Source organism: Pristis pectinata, chromosome 8 (assembly GCF_009764475.1).
Source record: "Pristis pectinata isolate sPriPec2 chromosome 8, sPriPec2.1.pri, whole genome shotgun sequence".
Taxonomy (NCBI): Eukaryota; Metazoa; Chordata; class Chondrichthyes; order Rhinopristiformes; family Pristidae; genus Pristis; species Pristis pectinata.
Genome location: NC_067412.1, coordinates 43,358,933 through 43,379,527, shown reverse-complemented (window position 1 = coordinate 43,379,527; position 20,595 = coordinate 43,358,933). Strand labels below are relative to the sequence as shown.

At 43.3% G+C, this 20,595-nt stretch overlaps 1 protein-coding gene across 1 annotated transcript; it reads left to right on the top strand.

Moving 5' to 3' along the window:
- Positions 1 to 2,108: 2,108 nt before the first annotated feature.
- On the top strand, positions 2,109 to 18,856 carry bricd5 (BRICHOS domain containing 5). Its single transcript, XM_052021399.1, has 6 exons — positions 2,109 to 2,159; positions 2,704 to 2,841; positions 8,643 to 8,780; positions 9,867 to 9,974; positions 18,059 to 18,212; positions 18,648 to 18,856. Exons 1-6 carry the CDS (start codon positions 2,109 to 2,111, stop codon positions 18,740 to 18,742), a joined length of 684 nt encoding a protein of 227 aa, XP_051877359.1. The 3' UTR covers positions 18,743 to 18,856.
- The last annotated feature ends 1,739 nt before the right edge of the window (positions 18,857 to 20,595 follow it).

Below are 20,595 nucleotides of genomic sequence, written 5' to 3'. Positions count from 1 at the left end.
CATGGTGGGCCAAAGGGCTTGTTTCTGTCCTGATCTTCTGAGCCCAAATCCTAATGTTGTCCCTTCCTAACAGAGCTATCTATGAACTCTCCTGCCACCCCCACATCCCTCACTATCTTTCAGCATCATCAGGTACTGGAATATCCATTTTCCAGCAATGGGTATTAAACCAAACCATTTTTTTGTATATTTGTAACAAACACTTGAAGCAATTAGTTAACGGTCCTTCAATTTTGATTTTTATCATTCTGACCAGTGTCCCTTTCTGTCAGACACTGCTTTGCCTTAACCATATCACTACACTTTTCCATTAGCATTAATCTGTTTCCAGAATTACCTTTTACCTATTACCTTTCACCTGAAACCTCCCACCAGTTCAGTAATCTCTTGAGGTTGTTTTTTTTTATTAAGATAGGTAGATACTGCAGGTAGATAAGGGAGAATCAGTTGACATAGAATATTCATTTTCAGCAGGTACCTGATAAAGCCACATAAAGCTGATTAACAAGGGTAGAGTTCAGAGGATTGGGAATAATATATTAGTACAACTGGAGCAATGGTTACTGGCAGAAAGCAGAGACTAAGATAAATAGGTAAATTTCTGGATGGCGGTGTAGCGGTTAACATAACGCTATTACAGTCCCAGCAACCTGGGTTCGATTCCGGCCGCTGTCTGTAAGGGGTTTGTACATTCTCCCCGTGTCTGCATGGGTTTCCTCTGGGTGCTCCGGTTTCCTCCCACATTCCAAAGACGTACAGGCTAGGAAATTGTGGGCATGCTATGTTGGCACCGGAAGCGTGGCGACACTTGTGGGCTGTCCCCAGAGCACTTCACGCAATGATGCATTTCACTGTGTGTTTCGATGTGCATGTGACTAATAAAGATTCTTATCTTATAATCAGTGGAATGATGCATGGTCAATGTTTGGGTCTCAGCAACTTAAAAACCAAGTGGAATATTTATGCTTGCTGATGATACAAAGCCAGATGGGGAAGGGTCTTGACCCAATGTTTTGACTGTCCATTTCCCTCCATTGATGCTACCTGACCCGCTGAGTTCCTCCGCTCCTTTGTGTGTTGGGAGAGTTAAGTTGTGAGGATACAGTGACAGGATACAGACTAGTTAATTGAATGAGCAAGAAGGCAGAAAAGTGTGAACTTTTTCACTTTGGCTATAAGTATAGAAAAGCAGAATATTTTGTAAAGGGTCAGAGACTAGTAAATGTTAATATTCAAAGGAATTTGGTGGCCCTTGTGTGCAAATTACAGCAAGTTAACATGCGGTTATAGCAAGCAGTTACAAAGCCAATGATATGAGTAAGGAAGTCTTGCTGCAAATACATAGGGTTCAAAGTAGAGTTTTGATCTTTGTACACAAGGAAAGATGTATTTGCCTTACAGGGAGTGCGACATAAGTTCACTAGCTACTTAGAAACAAGTTGATCAGTTTCTACAATCGCAGGGTTCTGATTCTTCTTTATTCCTATACATCTGGGGGTGCTCCATTAATGAGTATATTAAGACCAAGATTTTTGGTTAAGAAGGAAATCACGAGGCATGGAGACAGCTCGGAAAAGCTCATCTGTGATTATTAAATAATGATGCAACTCAAGGGATTTAGTCTATTCCTCCTCCTATTTTTGTGCTTCTTTCCCTGAATATATTTGAGGCCTCATCCGCCTTGGATTCCCAGAATAAATTCTCTCTCACCTTAAGCACACTTAGAAGAGATTCAAAGCTCTCTAACCTTCCAAATCTCCTTTAACTTTAACTTTGCTTGAATATATTCTGCTTTCAATGACTCTTATTGTCTACCTTAGCTCCCATTATGAAAATATTCCTGAACTCGTTTTAGCTACTCTTGGAGACTGTCTGGCACCCGTTGCTCTCTGGCTCCCATCCTGAGATACTGGCACTCTTCAGTCCATTTCTTATTGTTCTTCACCCTGGCATCAGGTTGCAGCCCTTGGCTCAAACAAGCTGAGGCTCAGGACAGGGAAGAGAGTTCAGGCACACAGGTTTCAGCTCCATCACTGAACAGTGTTGATGTCCATAGCAGCAACGGGAGCCAGACAAGAGAGGGAGATTGCTGCCACTATCCTAGGAGAATGGAGGGAAGCAGAAAGATTGCAACTACCCTGAAGGGTGTTTGCCCATTTGTAAGTATTAAGTGTCAGTGAAATTCTAGGTTCTGCACTTAACCTTAATTGAGGGCAAAGAAGGGGCCTTGTTTAATCTTCAGTGTCTATTATATGATGTATGAGCTAAGAGAAACCCATGGTGTCAGTGACTGGTCTCTAATTGATGCCAGTTTTATTATTTAAGAAACCCTGACTTTGCTGTCAAAGCATGGTTGAGCAGGACACTCAGTCACACTGGATGAGCGTCATCAGTCTTCACCCATCATTACGGTCGAGGATAACTCACTTCCACTCCAATGCTGTAGTTCTGAGGTAGTTGGAGACCAATGTGAGCAAGTTGTTCAGAACCAGATATTCACAATATTCTGAGTCTCCAGTCACTCCTAGCATTTGTCTCTGATTGTTACTCTTGAGTTTACCTTGCACAAATATAAGATTGTTCATGTTTGCAACTCTTCCCAACTCTTCACTCAGCTTTTCAGTGAACTGAGCCCAAGAGAAAGCTGTGGCTTTCTGCATTCTAACTGTTTGCACTCTTCCCCTTCCACTGTCCACTCTATAGGAACAGGGTGATCGCTTGGGAGCTGAAACCAGGTCTGCACTGCGTGTTTTGTGGGGAGCTTTGGTTTTGCTGGCTGCAGCTGTGGTTGTTGGGGGCTCAGTCACTGGCATCCTGAGTCTCAGAGGAAGTAGTCAGCAGGTAAGTTTAAATCCTCTGTCCTGCTTCCTGCTTATGCCTGGGGGTTAAAGGGTGGACTGGTGAAAGCTTAGAAAGATGTAGAGTAGCTGGAGTAGAACTGGAAGTGAATTTGAGTAACAGTCCAGTTTTTTCTTTGTCCTCAAGCTGATTCTGTCAACACACCTCTCCTTGCAGAAAACATATTTTTTATTTCAATCAACAGTTCATTAATACTCATTTTAAAATGACACAGAGCCACAAAGCCATGCAAGATAGGTTGCCAATGGTGTATTGGAGAATCTTTCTTTCAAAAACTACAAATTCTTAAGCAAATGCTGTGTTGTTTGCTTCAATTATTCCAAGGATTTTAACAAAATTCCATTGTTGATCTACTGGCATCAGCTTCTTACTTATTAAAACTAAATTCAAATTCTCAAACTACACAGTGGATGCGATCAGATTCACAAGAACTTGCATTTATATAGCATTGAGTCATAGAGTTATAAGCACAAAAGACAGGCTCTTTGGTCCAATTCATCCATGGTGACCAAGTTTCCTATCTGAGCTAGTCCCATTTGCCTATGTTTGGCCCTTATCCCTCTAATCCCTGGCACTGTGCCCGGCTCTGAGGCAAAGAAGGGAAGGGTGAAGTCAGGCAGAGCAATAGTAATAGGGGACTCGATAGTAAGGGGTTCAGATTGGCATTTCTGTGGCCGCAATAGAGACTCCAGGATGGTGTGTTGCCTCCCTGGTGCCAGGGTCAAGGATGTCTCGCAGCGGGTACAGGACATTCTGAGAGGGGAGGGTGAGCAGCCAGAGGTCATGGTCCATATAGGTACCAATGACATAGGCAGGAGTAGGGATGTGGTCCTGCAAAATGATTTTAGGGAGGTAGGGAGAAAGTTAAAAGCAGGAGTTAAAAAGCAGGGTTGTGATCTCAGGATTACATGTGCCAGTGAGGTGGTGCAGGAAGGGGGGCTTCAGATTTATGGATCATTGGGCTCTCTTCCAGGGCAGGTGGGACCTGTACAAACAAGACAGTTTCCATCTGAACTAGAGGGGAATCAATATCCTCGCCGGGAGATTTGCTAGTGCTATCTGGGAGGGTTTAAACTAGAGTGGCAGGGGGATGGAAACCACAGCAGCAGGGCAACAGGTGGAAGGGTTGAGGGCAAGAAAGACTGAAAGGAAGGAGAGCAAGGGACAGGCTAATAAACATGGTGGGACTGATGGGCTGAAATGTGTTTATTTCAGCTCTGGGTACACGCATCAGTACATGGATGCGTGAGGGACAAGACTGGCTGCAGAATGTTCCTGGGTTTCGTTGTTTTAGGCACGTTAGAGAGGGAGGGGAAAGAGGTGGAGGGATTGCACTACAGATAGGGAGAATGTCACAGCAGTACTCAGAGAGGACATCCTGGAGGGCTCATCCACAGATGCAATTTGGGTGGAGCTCAGAAATAGGATAGGTGCAATTATGCTGATGGGATTATACTCTAGGCCTCCCAATAGCAGCAGGAGGTGGAGGAACAGATATGTAGACAGATTCTGGAAAGGTGCAGAAACAACAGGGTTGTCGTAGTGGGGACTTTAACTTCCCCAGTATTGATGGGAACTTCCCTAATACAAGAAGCTTAGATGGGGCAGGATTTCTTCAGTGCATCCAAGAGGGGTTCTTGAAACAGTATCTGGAGAGTCCAACTAGAGGAGAGAACATACTGGACCTAGTTTTGGGAAATGAGCCAGGCCAGGTGACAGACTGATAATGGGTGAACATTCTGGGAATAGTGACGACAACACATTATTTTCTAAGATAATTGTGAGTAAGGATAAAATTGGATCTTGCAGGAAGGTACTAAATTTGGGGGAGGGCAAATTACAAGACGATAAGACAGGAGCTAAGGGGTGTTGATTGGAAGCAGCTGCTGTCAGACAAGTCCGCGTCTGACATGTGGGAGTTGCTTAAATACCAGCTGATCAGAGTTCAGGATCGGCATGTTCCAGGTAAGGGAACCTTGGATGACCCCAGAGGTCCTAAATTTAGGAAGAAAAAGGAAGCGTACATAGGATTTAGAAAGCTAAAATCAGACTGAGCCTTTGTGGAATATAAAGATAGCAGGAAAGTGCTCAAGCAGGTGATTAGGAAGGCCAAAAGGGGCCATTAAATGCCCTTGGCGAACAGGGTCAAGGATAATGCCAAGGCATCTTATGCCTAAAGAGGATAACTAAGGAAAGGGTGGGTCCAATCAAGGATAAAGGAGGGAATTTGTGCTTGGAGTCAGAGCAAGTGGCTGAGGTACTAAATGAGTACTTTGCATCGGTATTTACTGAGGAGAAGAAATTGGAGGATAGTGAAAACAGAGTGGTGCATGCTAATGTGCTGGGACATTTTGAGATTACAGAGGAGGTAGTGCTGGGTCTTCTGAAATTCATTAAAGTGGATAAGTCCCCAGGACCTGATGGCATATATCCCAGAATATTGATAGAGGCAAGTGAGGAGTTTGCTGGGACTTTGACAAGGATCTTTGTGTCCTCACTAGCAATAGGCAAGGTCCCAGAGGACTGAAGAGTAGCAAATGTTGTGCCTTTGTTCAAGAAGGGAAATAAGAATAATCCAGGTAATTATAGGCCAGTAAACCTCACTTCATAGGTAGGGAAGCTATTGGAGAGGATACTGAGGGATTGGATCTATGCACATTTGGAAAGACATGGCTTTGTGCAGGGCAGGTGATGCCTTACGAACTTGATTGAGTTCTTTTGAGGAGGTGACAGAGGTGCTTGATGGGGGTAAGGCAGTGGATGTTATCCACATGGACTTTAGTCCATTTGATAATGTCCCCCATGATAGTTTGATTCAGAGGATAAAGATTCATGGGATCCAGGGTAAATTGCAAGTTTGGATTCGGAACTGGCTTGCCCATAGAAGACAGAGAGTAGGGGTGGAAGGTTGTTATTCTGGCTGGAGGTCTGTGACCACTGGTGTTCCGCAAGGATCAGTGTTGGGACTTCTGTTGTTTGTGATACATATCGATGATTTGGATGAAAATGTAGATGTGTGGATTAGCAAGTTTGCAGATGACACCAAGATTGGTGGAGTTGTGGACAATGTAAAGGACTAAGAAAGAATACAGCAGGATATAGATCAGTGATAGATATGGGCAGAGAAACGGCAGATGGAGTTTAATCCGGGCAAGGGTGAGGTGTTGCACTTTGGGAGGTCAAATGAAAGGAGAAAGTATACAGGTAATGGTCAGCCCCTTAATAGCATTGAGGTACAGAGGGATCTTGGGGTCCAAGTCCATAGTTCACTGAAAGTGGCTACGCAAGTGGATAAGGTGGTAAAGGTGTATGGAATGCTTGTGAAAAAAGTGCAGAAGAGGTTTACCAGGATGCTGCCTGGATTAGAGTGTATGAGATATAAGGAGAGGTTGGACAAACTTGGGCTGTTGTCCCTAGAGCATTGAAGGCTGAGGGGAGACCTGACAGAGGTTTTTAAAATTATGAGAGGCATAGATAGGGTAGACAGTCAGAATTTGTTCCCCAGTATAAAAATGTCAGAGACCAGAGGACATGCTTTTAAGGTTAGAGGGAGGAAGTTTAAAGGCAACATGAGGAACAAGTTTTTTTTATGCAGAGAATGGTAGGTGCCTGGAATGGGTTACCAGGTGTAGTAGTGGAATCAGGCAGCTTGGGGGAGTTTAAGAGGCTTTTAGATAGATACATGAATATGAAAAGAATGGAGGGATATGGATGATAAACAGGAGGAGGATATTTAGTACAAATTGGCTTCAAGATCGGCACAACATCATGGGCCGAAAGGCCTGTCCAGTGCTGTACTGTTATATGTTCAGTGTTAACCTTTCCTATCCATGTACCTGTCCAAATGTCTTTTAATTGTTGTAATTGCAACCACATCTACCACTTCCTCTGGCAGCTCGATCCACATATCCACTACCCTGTGCGTGAAACAATTGCCCCTCAGATCCCTTTTAAATCTTTCCCCCATCACCTTAAACCTATGCCCTCTGGTTTTGAACTCTCCTAACCCTGGGGAAAAGACTGAGGCTATTCACCTTATCTATACCCTTCATGATTTTATAAACTTCTATAAGGTCAACCCTCAGCCTCCTAGTCTCCAGCGAAAACAAATCTAGCCTATCCAGCCTCTCCTTATAGCTCAAACCTTCTAATCCCGGTAATGTCCTCGTAAATCTTCTTTGCACCCTTTCTAGTTTATGACATCTTTATGTCTGTAGCACTACAGCAAATAAAGTATATTTGAAATGAAGTCACTGTTGCCATCCAGGAATGTAAGCTGATTTTCACACAGCAAGCTCTCCAGAAAGCCATTAGATGGGCTGTAGCTGAGAGTTTACATGGGATCACTTATGTCCACCTCACAGCTGATGGGACCTCAATTTAAGGTGTCATCTGAAAGACAGTCCTTCCATCAGGGCAGATCTGTATAGTCCTCCCACTATGTTGCCCTGATCAGGCTCAGACTTGAACCCAAACCCAATGATGCTGAGGGAAAAGTTCTACCAGTTGATCTACAGCAATCACCACATTTTCACAGGTACCAGCTGTGATCAAAAGCAAAAACAAAACACAAATGCTGGACATCTGAGATAAAAGCAGAAAATGATGGAAATACCAGCCAAGTCGGGCAGCATCTGTGGAGAGAAACATGGGGTCAATGGTTCAGGTTGATGTAAAGTTAAAAATCAAACAGGTTTTAAGTTGCAGAGAGGGGAGAGAACAAAGGAAGCAATAGGGTGGGTTCCTGAGTGACACAGTGGTGATGGTGCCAGCAGAGAGCAAATGCTGAAGGCTTGTTAATCACAGCTAATCTATATGTTGATCAACCGATAACATTAACTCCATTCTTCTCTCTCTAATCTTCTGGATAATTCCAGCATTCTCTATTATTTCACGTTTCCAGCGCCTGTTGTGATTTGTATCTCACAGTTCCAGCATTTCTGTTCTCTCCCTCCGTCCTCATCCATTTCCTTTCAGTTCCACCTCCTGCAGATAGATCAGTTGCTATTGACAAACCTCCCCCACCCGCTCTCAGTCAGACCACCATCACTTGTGTCCTTCAGTCTTTTTTGGTCTCGGCCCTATCACAGATAATCCTTTCAGCTTTCTACGCCCTTCCCCTTTCTCTGCAATGTGAAGATGTTTAATTACTAACATTTCTGATGGAATGACATTGACTTGAAATAATGACTCTGATTCTCCCTCCACACGTGCTGCCTGATTGGCTGAATACTTCCAGCCAGAACCATCCTGCCTGGTACTGGCTTGATCCTACTTGTGCTGGGATACCTTCACTGAGAGACCATGTTTTTATATACAATGCATATACTTGCTTTCATCGAATGCCTTTGTCTATTTGCATTTGTTGCTTTTGTTTCAAGATCTGCCTGAGCATCTCTGTCACCAGCTTCTGTGTCTGTTGTAATGAAAAATGGGTAGATATAAAGATGAGATAAGGTAAGATAAAATATCTTTATTAGTGACAGGTACATCGAAACACACAGTGAAATACATCTTTTGCGTAGAGTGTTCTGGGGACAGCCCGCAAATGTCGCCACGCTTCTGGCACCAACATAGCATGCCCACAACTTCCTAACCCATACGTCTTTGGAATGTGGGAGGAAACCCACGCAGACGCGGGGAGAACATACAAACTCCTTACAGACAGCGGCTGGAATTGAACCTGGGTCGCTGGCGTTGTAAAGCGTTACACTAACCGCTACAGAAAGCCACTGTCTTGATGTTTTCTCTGATTTTAACATCAAGTTTTTGCCTATCCACAGGTTGTTCAGATAACATTGCATGATGTGCAGGGCACCATTGTCAATCAGTCAGTGGTTGTGAACCAAGAAGAGGATCTGGTAACTTATCACATAATGGACAGGAACCAGACAGCAGTGGTGCTGTTTGACAGCAAGAATGTGAGTGGAGGTTGGTGGCCTCATTAGTGAGGAACATTGTGAGTAACATTACTAGTTACTGCCCTGATGTCTGTCAGAAAAATCTTCAGACAAAAGCTGGCTGATGTTCAATTAGAATTTACAATACCAGTTGCCAATCATCCTTCCACTCTTTACTCCCTCTTGCACTTATCCAGCTGCTTGTTCCTTAAATGCATTGGCCCTACATAGAGCCATACAGCACGGAAACGGGCCCTTCAACCCAGCAGGTCCATGCCAACCAAGATTCCAGAGTAACCATTCTCTATATACAGGCCATCCCCAGGTTAAGAACACTTAACTTATTAACACCCCTACATATGACGAGCTCCCATAATATGATTAAATTTAAAAGTCTGACATGCGTATATATATTTGTCCCTTACAAACAGCAGAACTAGTTCCCTCTCTCCCTTTCCACTTTTAGTAATTATTCTCTCTTATCAATCTTTTGTGCTTTTGATACCATTCATTACAATACTGCGGATCTCTGGTCACGATATTGAGTGGTTTTTGTGTATTTTCCAACTTATGGACAAAATGGACATCGTATAAAAATGAAACCCATTCATTACCTGGGGAAAGCCTCCAAGGAAGTTCCTCCTGAATTCCCCACTGGGTGTACCAGTGACTATATATTGCTCTGTTTTTAACTCCCCTATTAGTGGAAACATCTTCAGGCTTGTGGCTGCCGAACTTCTGATGTTGAGCAGCGAGACCTCACTCCTAATTGTCAAACACTAACTCATGCAATATTGCCACACCACTCCAGTCATTGCCAAGGTACAGTCACACTCTCCAACAACTGGAAATTACAATACTCCAAGGTCCTGGATTTCCTCTGACTTTTTGCTACAGTTCAGCTAAACATTCCTCAGAAATGCAGTGGAAACTCCATTTACCCAGGCAGACTGAGGTTAAAGTACCAGTACCTCAGCTGGCTACAGAGTGTCGAAATACAGTATAATAGGAGAGAAAGACTTGATTTTCAGAACCAAGGGACATTGAGGAAATTGTTAGCGTGAAACTTCCATATCCTCACAAAACAGTTTTTCTCTTCTTCGACAGGGTTTAGTTTGTTACCAGCCAGGAGGGAGAAACATGTGCCTTGTTCGAAAAATGACAGCTACCGACCTGGAGAACATTCACACCGTTATCACTGCTCAACATCAGAAGGTAAGGCAATGGCATCATTTCTCAGGGCAGAGTTCAAATCAGAATGTGGCTTCAAAGATAATCCAGGCAACTCTGCTACCAGTACCCAAGTGCAATTGCAATATCACTGTTCTGATGCAGGCCGTGAATATGGTTACCAAAATTTGGTCAGCTGATGATATTGCTTCCTCAGGTTTAGTGAATAATAGTGGTGAGACAAATCAAGCAAGGGAAATTAATTCAAAGTCCAGGTGCAATAAATGAAATCACTTCTTTCTCAACATTAAGAGGTGTTAATCAATTTCATAAGGTATTAGGACACTTTATTCCACTCCCATTCTGGCTGTCTAAATGACCCTTTTATGGTACCTCACTGCCATTGCAGGAACAGGAGCTCAAAATGCAATAAACTGGGACGCTGGAAGTCGGAAATAAAAACAATGCTTGAAATACTCAGCATGTCGGGCAGGATCTGTGGAGAGAGTTAATGTTTCAGGTCAATGACCTTTCTTCAGGATGGTAAAAGTGTGTTTCAAGTTGCAAAGAGAGGGTGGAGAGAACAGAGGGAATGTCTGTGATAAGAGTAGAGATCAAAGTTGTCCAGACAACACATGATGCTATCTAAGAGAGGGTGATAAATGCTTGTAAATTACAGCCCTTCTGTCTAGAGGAGGTATAAATAGAGGGAGATAAATGAGGGCAGTGGAGAGAGAAAAACAATGCTGGAACTGAGAGATAAAAAAACAGTTTTGCTGATAATCCGAAATGACATCAGCATCATCCATAGAAAGGGAAAAACTAAATTAACGTTACAGATTCATAACCTTACATCAGACCTGACAAGTTCTAATGCAAACAGGAAAGGATGCTTACCTGAAATTGCAGAAATTCTATATTCCCAGAGCTGCAGTGTGCCTGGAGGGAAGATGAGGGCTGTTTCTCAAGCTTACCTTGGGCTGAGTTGGAATAGTGTAGGAGGCCAAACACACAGAGGTCAGAGTGGGAGAGTTGTTGGAGAATTAAATTTACAGGCAACTGGAAGCTTGGGGTCACCCTTACAAATTAAACAAAGTTGTTCTGCATCGTGGTCACCCCCATCTGCATTTGACTTCACATTGAAATCAGATTGACTGCAGCAAACAAGCTGAACTGCTGCTTCACCAGGAGGACTGTCTGTATGGCTGAAGGGTTCATAGGGGAGAGATGAATGGACAGGTAGGAGTGGGCTGTGAGAGGTCACGTGGCTGTTGGTGGAGATAGAAGGGCAAACCAAGGAGCCGTGGAGGAAACAATCCCTTCAAATGCTGAAGGAGGTGGAGAAGGGAACGTGCATCTGCTGATGCAATCTCGTTAAAGGTGGCAGAAGATGAGTCGTTCAGTGTGGAAACTGGCGGGATAGAAGGTGAAAAGAAGTAAGGACCTATACTTGTTCTGGCTGAGAAGAGGAGGGTGAGAGCAGAAATGCAAGAAATAGAGCAGATGTGGTTGAGAGCCCTGTCAATCACAATGGAGGCAAAGCCATGGATAAGGAAATAGGAAGCTGTCTGAGAACTGGGATGGGCAGCATCATCATCAGTATAGATGCAACAGAGCTGGAGACATTGGGAGAATAGAATCTTTACAAGGAGTAGGATGGAAGCAGTGGTAGGGATGGCACAAAGGCACAGCTGGTTAAACTGTAGTAGGGCCACTGCCTCACAGCTCCAGTGACCCAGGTTCAATCCTTACCTCTGGTGCTGTCTGTGTGGAGTTTGTACATTCTCCCTGTGATCACATGGGTTTCCTCTGGTCTCCTTCCACATCCCAAAGATGTATTGGTTGGTAGTTGGCCACTATAAATTGACCCTTGTATAGGTGAGTGATAGAATTTGGGGGAGTTGATAGAAATGTGGGGAGAATAGGTTACAGGGAAAATGTGGCCAATGGGATTGCTCTGTGAATTGGTTTAGACTTGGTGGGCTGTAATGGCCTTCATCTACGTTGAAAATCTGGACAAGTAATTGTGAGAGTCTGTGGATTTGTTGCTATTCTAACCCCTGAGATGGAGACAGAGAAATCAAGAAAGAGAAGTCAGAAAGGGAAGGATAAAAAAATAAAGTAGGATAGAAACTGGCAGCAAGGGTAATGACATCTTTATATGAGTGCAGGAAGCAGCACCAATGCAGTTATCAGTGCTCTGGAAAAAGAGGCAAAGGAGGGGTGTGAGAACATAGAACAGTACAGCACAGCACAGGAACAGGCCCTTCGGCCCATGGTGTCTGAACGGAGCATGATGCCATATTAAACTAAGTCCCTTCTGCCTGCACATGGTCCATATCCCCCATATCCACATGCCTATCCAAAAGCCTCTTGACCACCTCTTATCATATCTGAATGTGCTCAGGAAGAACCTGATGTACTTGGTCTATTAGGATAGCAATCCCTTCTGTGGATCTTGGTAGAAGCAGCATGGGTGGAGTTGGGGGCAATGAGGCTGGAGGTTGTGGAGCATCGATCTCCCAAGGAAAGGTGGTTAGTGACTTTCTGGATTGGGTCTACAGGGGAGTCAACAGTGATGGACAACAGGCAGGGAAGTGAAACTGAGGCCATAATCAGATCGGCCATGATCTTGTGCATGGCGCAGCCAGCTCCTCACAACCCCAGCCACCTGAAATAATTTCCCCCATTTACCTAAGTTTATGTGTTATCGTAATCCCACAGAATACAAGAGTAGACTAGCAAAAAAACATGAAAAACCGAACTTCTAGAGATAGGTGGGTGCTTATGGGCTTGTATGGCTGAATAGGTTACAGGAGAATAAGTGGAGAATGGGATTAATGGGATTGTTTGAGGGCCAAATGGCCTCTTTCTGTGTTGTAAGGAAATGTGAGAAGTATGTAAAGAGAAAGAGATTAGCATAAATTAATGTGAGTCATAATAATCTGAGAAAGGAGAAATTATGTTGGAATATAAGAAAATGGCAGAGAAATTAAACAAGTGTTTCGTCTGTCTTCATGGAAGATATAGAACATAAAATATAGAACATAGAACAGTACAGCACAGGAACAGGCCCTTCAACCCACAATGTTGTGCCAAACCAATTACATTAGTAATAAAATGCCCAACTAAATGAATCCCTTCTCCCTACACAATGTCCATATCCTACCATTTCCCTCAAATTCATGTGCCTGTCCAAGAGCTTCTTGAATGCCCCTATCATATTTGCCTCCACCACCACCCCAAGCAGCGCATTCTAGGCAACCACCACTCTCTATGTAAAAAAAACTTGCACTGGACATCTCCTTTGAACTAACCCCCTATCACCTTAAATGCATGCCCTCTGGTATTAGACATTTCAACCCTGGAGAAAAGATACCTATGCCTCTCATAATCTTATAAACCTCTAACAGATCTCCCCTCAGCCTCCGCCTCCTGAAGACCTGCTGTAAACAGTAGAAGAACATAGGTCTTGAGTTAAAGAGGAGCCTAAAGCAAAAAAAAATTATTGAAGAAATTGATGGGACTGAAAGATGATAAATCCTGCATCCAGGGTGTTAAAGGAAATGGCTATGGATGCACTGGCTGTCATTTCACTAATTCCATAGATTCCAGAGGTGACCAGAACTGCACACAATACTTCAGCCATGACCTAACCAATGTTTTATCAAGTTGTAATATGAGATCTTGCTCTTACATTTTATGCCCTGGCTAATGAAGGCAAGTATCCTATATGTCTTCTTCACCAGCTTATCCATCTGTGCTGCCATCTTCAGGGATCCTTGGACTTGTAGACTGAGGTCTCTCTATTCCTCGTTACTTCATAGAGTCCTGCCTTTCCTAGTGTAGATGTTTTCCAATAACTTCCCTCCTATTCACTGTGGGCTCATAGGCTTGCAATTACCTGGCTTATATTTTAGTCCTCCAGTTATCTAACACCTCTGCTGTGGCAAACAAAAACTTAATAGTCTCCGTCAGGGCTCTAGAAATCTCCTTCTTTGCCTTCCATAGCAGTCTTGGATACATCCAGGGATTTATCCACCTTTATGCCCATTAAGACACATATTACCTTCTCCTTTTAATGCTAACATGTTCTAGAATCCCCCTCCTTGATTTCTGCAACTACAATGTCCTTCTCCTCAGTGATTACAAAGTGAAGTATTTATTTAAGACCTCAACTGTGCCGTATGGCTCCACACAGAGATTTCCATTTCGTGGAGTCCTATTTTTTCCTCTGGTTACCTTAATATACTTAAAAAGAAACTTTGTGTTTTTCCTTAATACTGCTCCCTCTTTACTCTCCTGACCTCGTTTGTTTTGAGTACCCCCCTACACTTTCTATACTACTGATGGGCCTCCCCATTTTCAGTTCTTTATACCTGCCATAAACTTCCTTCTTTTTCTTTATCCAGCCCTCAATGTCCCTTGATGACCAGGATTTGCTGTCAGTTTTTTTTTCAGGTAACATATTGGCCCTGAACCCTCATTATTTCATTTTTTAAAAACTCCCACTGAGTGGATGTAAACCTACCTGCAAGTAGCTGCTTCCACACTATTTTTGCCTGCTCTTGCCTTACAATATTGAAATCAGCCCTTCCCCCAATCCATTAAATTCAGGACCATCCTTATCTCTTTCCATAAGTACCTTGAAACTTACAGAGTGATGGTCACTATCTCCAAAATGTTCTCTCACTGACATTTTATTCCATATGATTAGGTCCAGTACTGCCCCTTCTCTGATAGGACTATTTACATCTTAGCTCAAAATGTTCTCCTGGATGCACTTTAAAAATTCCACCCCCTCTGTGCCTTTCACACTAAATGGCCCCTGTCAATAACGGGAAAATTGATTTTCCCGTACAGCACAGGAACAGGCCCTTTGGCCAAGATATTGTGCCAAACTAATTAATGATGCCTAATCCCCTCTGCCTGCATGTGGTCCATGTCTCTCCATTCTCTGCATATTTATGTGCATATCTAAGAGCTTCTTAAGTGCCTCTATCTTATTTGACTCCAACACCACCCCTGGCAGCACATTCCAGGCACCCACCATTCTCTGTGTAAATGCATTCCACCCAGTATTGGATATTTCAACCCTGGGAAGAAGATACTGGCTGTGTACTCCATCTATGCCCCTCGTAATCTTATAAATCTCTACCAGGTCTCCCCTCAGCCTCTGCAGAGGGGAAACTTCTGTGTGGTATGCCTACGCACAGTGTCTCCCACTGACAGTTAGGAAGCCCTATTTGTTCCTAGGTTCTACCCGATGCAGAGTTCCCATTTCTGCCCTTCCTTCAACTAAGCCTCTATGACAGCGACAATATTATATTCCATGTGCTGACCAATGATCTAAGTTCTCCTGATACACTAAGCTGGTCTCGATGCAGGATATCGACCCAAAATGTCAACAATTCCTTTCCTCCCACAGATGCTGCTCGACCCGCTGAGTTCTTCCAGCAGACTGCTTGTTGCTCCAGATTCCAGCGTCTGTCTCCTGTGTCTTCAATGCTCTAAGGTCACCTGTCTTACCAGTCAGACTCCTTACATTAAAATAGATGCAAATTTAACTTCGTATTCCTCCGACGTTCCTTATCCTGCTAATGTCTGATCTGCCTACAGGTCATTCTTTCACTTCAATATTTGACTGCACCATCCCCTCAATTGTACATCTACTCTGTGCCCCACTTCCTTACCAAATGAGCTTAACCTCTCTCCAACAGCAGAAGCAAACATTCCTACAAGGATGTTAGTCCAATTCCAATTAGGTGCAACCTGTCCAGCTTGTACAGGTCCCACCTTCCCCAGAAACAGTACCAGTGGTCCAGAAATCTAAAGCTCTCCCTCCTATACTCTCTCTTTCACCACATATTCACCTGATCTATCCTCCTATTCCAATACTCACTAGCATGAGACTAGAAGTAATCCAGAGAATTTATGACCTAGCTCTCTAAATTCATGTTACCAGACCTCAATCCACTTTTTACCTAAGTTTTTTGTGCCAATATAGACCATGACCTCTGGCTGTTTACCCTGTCCTGCAGCTGTTCTAAAATACCGTCAGCAGGGATGCAACCTACTATCTTGTTTATGGCCGCAGAAATGTTTATCTGCTCCCCTTATAATGGAATCTCCTATCATTATAGCTCTCCTAATCTTTTTCTCCCTTCCTGCGCAGCAAAGGCAGCTGGCATGCCACAAATTCCGCTACCTTCCTGTAGAATACCATCCCCCAATCTGTATCCAACACAGTATATCTGTTTGAAAGGGAGACTCCTGCACTACCTGCTTGCACTTACTGCTCACCTGGTGGTCACCCATCAATTTCCTGCCTATGCCAATGAATAATTGTTGGGTGACCAGCTTGCTAAATGTGCCACTAAGTGCTTAGCATCACAGATGCCTCTTTATCAATCCACTCACAACTTGAGCTGCGCAATGTGACCTGACCTTATGGTGGAAAAAAAAAGTCATTGATAATAGTTAGGTTTATGTACTACTCTGAGGATCTCCTGCAATATTATCCTGGGGCTGGGATGATTAACCTCCAACGATGATTAGCCAGCTACAATGAACTTCCTATGTATAAGCTAGGACTCCAAACACTGCAGTGTTTTCACTTTGATGCCCATTGGCTTCAGTTTTAGCAGGGCACTTGGCTGCACCACTTGAGTAAATGCTGCCTTGATGTCAAGGACAGTCACTCTCATCTCACCTGTGGAATTCAGCTCTTTGGTGCATATTTGGACTAAAGCTGTAATGTGTTCTGGACCAAGTGGTCTGCTGAAACCCAAAATGGGCACCAGCGAGTAGGTTATTAGTAAGTAAATGCTGTTGAATAGCTCTGTCGATGACAACTTCCATTGCTTTGCCAAGTAGTCCGACTGGGCAGTAATTAAGCAAGATTGGATATGTATTACTTTCTGTGGACAGGACATACCTGGGCAAACTTGCTCATTGTTGGATAGATGCCAGTGTTGTACAGTCTTGGAACAGTTTGACTAGAGGCACAGCTGGTTCTAGAGAGCAGATTTTCTGTTCTGATGCTGGGATGTTGTCTGGTCCCATGCTGCATTTGGTGTTTAGCATGCATGTTGCCCTGGTCCCAGTGTTCTTGCTTGCTTCTTGATATCATGTGAGAGAATATAATTGGCTGGAAACTGCCTTTGGTGATGGTGGGGATCTTAGGTGGAAGCCAAGATGGAACATCTGGCCAAATAAGCTTGCAAACACTTCAGCCTTGTCTTTAGCACTCACATGCTGTCCCTGTCATTGTTGAGGATGAGGATGTTCCTCAGCCTCTTCTTCCATTAGCTGTTTAACTGTCTGCCACCATTCATGGCTAGATGTGGTAGAAGTGCTGAGGTTTAACCCGATCCATTGTCTGTGAGTCCCCTAGCTCTGCCTATTGCATGCTTAGCATGCAAGGAGTCCATTTTGCAACTTCACTAGGCTGGCATCTCATCATTCTTAGATATGCCTGGTTCTCTCATTTTGTGCAATATTGCTTATAAACCTGTAAAAGTAGCGTGAAAAGGGGATGAATTACAGTGTGAAGCTATTGGGCAGCAGGGATGAATGAGTGAGAGATTTGATGAACAGAGGGTTTTTCTTCATTTAGAAAGCTGGCATACTGGGAAGATCAGCCTTAATGGGACACTCAATGCACCGGAGGTTTAACCCTCAAAGGTAGTGATGAGCCGTGATTAGAGGATTGTTGGGCTGAGAGAAAAGGCAAATGAATCAAACTGTTGTCCTTTTCTTGCCTTTGATCCAACTTTTCCTGTGTTCCTCGAAGCAAACACAAATTGCAGCTGTAGAGCATTAAAACAGTGATTCGTACTGAGGTGCCTTACAAGGAAAAGAAAAGCCACATTGTGCAAGAGTTAGGCGAGAAGACTAATGGCAATGGTTGAAGAAATGGATATTTTGCGGAGAACTAGAGTATATATCAAGAACAACGCTAAAGGTTAGGAGGATTTTGAAATCAATATGTGGGGGTGGGTCAGGTAGCCAGTGGATGATGCAGAAACAGTATTTACATAGCACAGAGGTGGGATGTATGCACCACAAGTAGCAAATCCAACGAATTAAAAAACAGAGGAGTTCAGAGAAAATGTTTCTTATTTTAGTTCCACCAGCTGTTGGTGCGGAGGAATGAAACAGAGTTCTCCAGAATATATCTTGGGATACTGAGTAAAAACGATGTGGACCTGTTAGCTCTGGGAGAGCACATTGACAGCCTCTGTAATCACATGCCTATTTACTGGCTCCAGAAAAGTAACAGTGAGTACTACATTTTCTTTTGCATTTCAATGATTACACAATGCTATTTTCTAAAATACCAAGTTTCAGGTTAGGCGTGGCATCTTTTCATTCAGTTCATTTATACATGACAATGCAGAAGGTCAGATGTATAGTTTTCTTTCTGGCTGCTCCACAATAAACCCTGCCAGGCAAGAATAAAATGCAGGATTGCTTATCATTAGACAGCATCTCAACAAGTGTCACATAGTAACATGCAAGTCACAGTGACAGGAGCAGGTTATATGCATAATCTTCAACATCTATGCTCTAATTTTTTGGCACTGATCGTGACTTGGCTCCCAAAGTGCAGCTAATCTGTGCACTGATTAAGTGCACATAATGCAGGCTGAAAGACTGAATTCCACCACAGCTATTGGTTCCTTTTCTCATGGTGCTACCTTTCTGCTTCCACAGGGCCTTCCAGGCAACGGCTGATCTACTTCTGCATCGATATCTGCTTTCCAAATAACGTCTGCGTCTCAGTATGTTTTTACTATCTGCCAGATTAAGCAACTGTACTTCTTCCTCATGTCCATCTTAATGATAACACAAGTCTGTTAAAACACAAAATTAATGTATGTTCTACTGTGCCACTTCCTTTAGCTCTGCATTTTAATTCCCTTCTTTTCCACTACTTTGAATATTCAGTGTTCTGATAATTAATGACCCTTGTTGTAAGAAAAAACATTCCCCATTCTCACGCACTGAAAACCTGGAACTAACTGGGATCAACATATTAGATTCCTGTTGTAATGGTGGATACTGAATGGGAGAGGGGTGGAAGGACAGGATGAAAGGAAGGGGGCAATTGGAGAGGAAATAACTTGTGGGCAAGTGTTGGTTTGATGGATCCCTTAAAGAGAAAAACACCATTATTTTTCCCTTTATTTTCAGAATTGAGACCTTTCAGTTCTGAAGTTATAGTTTTTAAAATGACCAAACTTCAACATTTTACTTTGGAATTAAAACACTAGAATACTGGTGCATGTTATAAAGATGAAACATCCAGTTTTGTGCTTCTCAGAAAAAAATAAAGCTAATCAAATCAATATGGAGAAGGTTCTGCTGTGAGAGTCTAAAATGTCTAGACAAACACTGAACTACATCACTCATCCTAGTTCAAGTTCACGGAGCATGAGGAGTCAATAGAAAGAGAGAGGTCATTCATTAGAGTCAGAGTAGTCTGATAAAAGGAGAAAATGATCATTGTGTTGTTTGTGTTGGGAATGTTGCAAAGTGCAAGAGAATGCACATTGAGTACATCAGAGGAGAGTGCACATATACAAATTCTTCCCGTTCATGATCTCAAGGTACAACCAGTGATGAGCTTTTGAAGTGAATTGCTATTGTGTTTTAGGACAGCACTGCAGCCAATTTGCACCCCTCATAGTCTCACAAATAGTAAAATGATTATGGCCAAAGAGCCTGCATCTGTGATTGTTGAGGTAACAAGACCTGGGAAAGATATCCCTACCCTCTGAATCGTGCATGGGGTCTTTTGGAAGCATCCAACAGGGGCAATGGGTCTCAGTTTAATGCTCACATCCAAAGGAGGACCCTACCAATTTTCTGCCCTGAGGGTGGCCCTCCTTTACTTGAATGCAATTTAAATGTTCAAGCCAAAGAAGTCTGAACTGGGATGATAGAAGAAACATGCAATATAGTGGATAGGATCCACTTGCCCACCTGCACCTTGTGAGCTGTGATGGGGTCCCACATTCTAAAATGAGTGTACGACCTGCATAGAACATAACAGCATTGTACAGGCTCTTCGGCCCACGACGTTGTGCCAACCTTTTAGCTGATCTAACCATTCCCTCTCACATACCCCTCCATTTTTCTATCATCCATGTGTTTATCTAAGAGTCTCTTAAATATCCCTAATGTATCTGCCTCTACCAGCACCCCTGGCAGCACGTTCCATGCACCCACCACTCTCTGTGTAAAAAAAAACTTACCTCTGATATCCCCCCTGTACTTTCCTCCAATCACCTTAAAATTATGTCCCCTCCTGTTAGCCATTTCCACCCTGGAAAAAAGTCTCTGGCTGTCCACTCGATCTATGCCTCTTATCATCATGTACACCTCTATCAAGTCACCTCTCATCCTCCTTCGCTCCAAAGAGAAAAGACCGAGCTCACTCAACCTATCCTCATAAGACATGCTCTCCAATCCAGGCAGCATCCTGGTAAATCTCCTCTGCACCCTTTCTAAAGCTTACACATTCTTCCTATACTGAGGCGACCAGAACTGAACACAATATTCCAAGTCTGGTCTAACCATGGTTTTATAGAGCCTCGCGGCTCTTGAACTCAATCTCTCGACTAATGAAGGCCAACATGCCATACACCTTTTTAACAAC

Coding starts and splice junctions, on each gene's coding strand:
- bricd5 (XM_052021399.1), top strand. CDS start 2,109: ATGGAGGGAAGCAGAAAGATTGCAACTACCCTGAAGGGTGTTTGCCCA. Junction 2,842..8,642: donor TCAGAGGAAGTAGTCAGCAG/GTAAGTTTAAAT, acceptor GCCTATCCACAG/GTTGTTCAGATAACATTGCA. Junction 18,213..18,647: donor CTGGCTCCAGAAAAGTAACA/GTGAGTACTACA, acceptor CTGCTTCCACAG/GGCCTTCCAGGCAACGGCTG.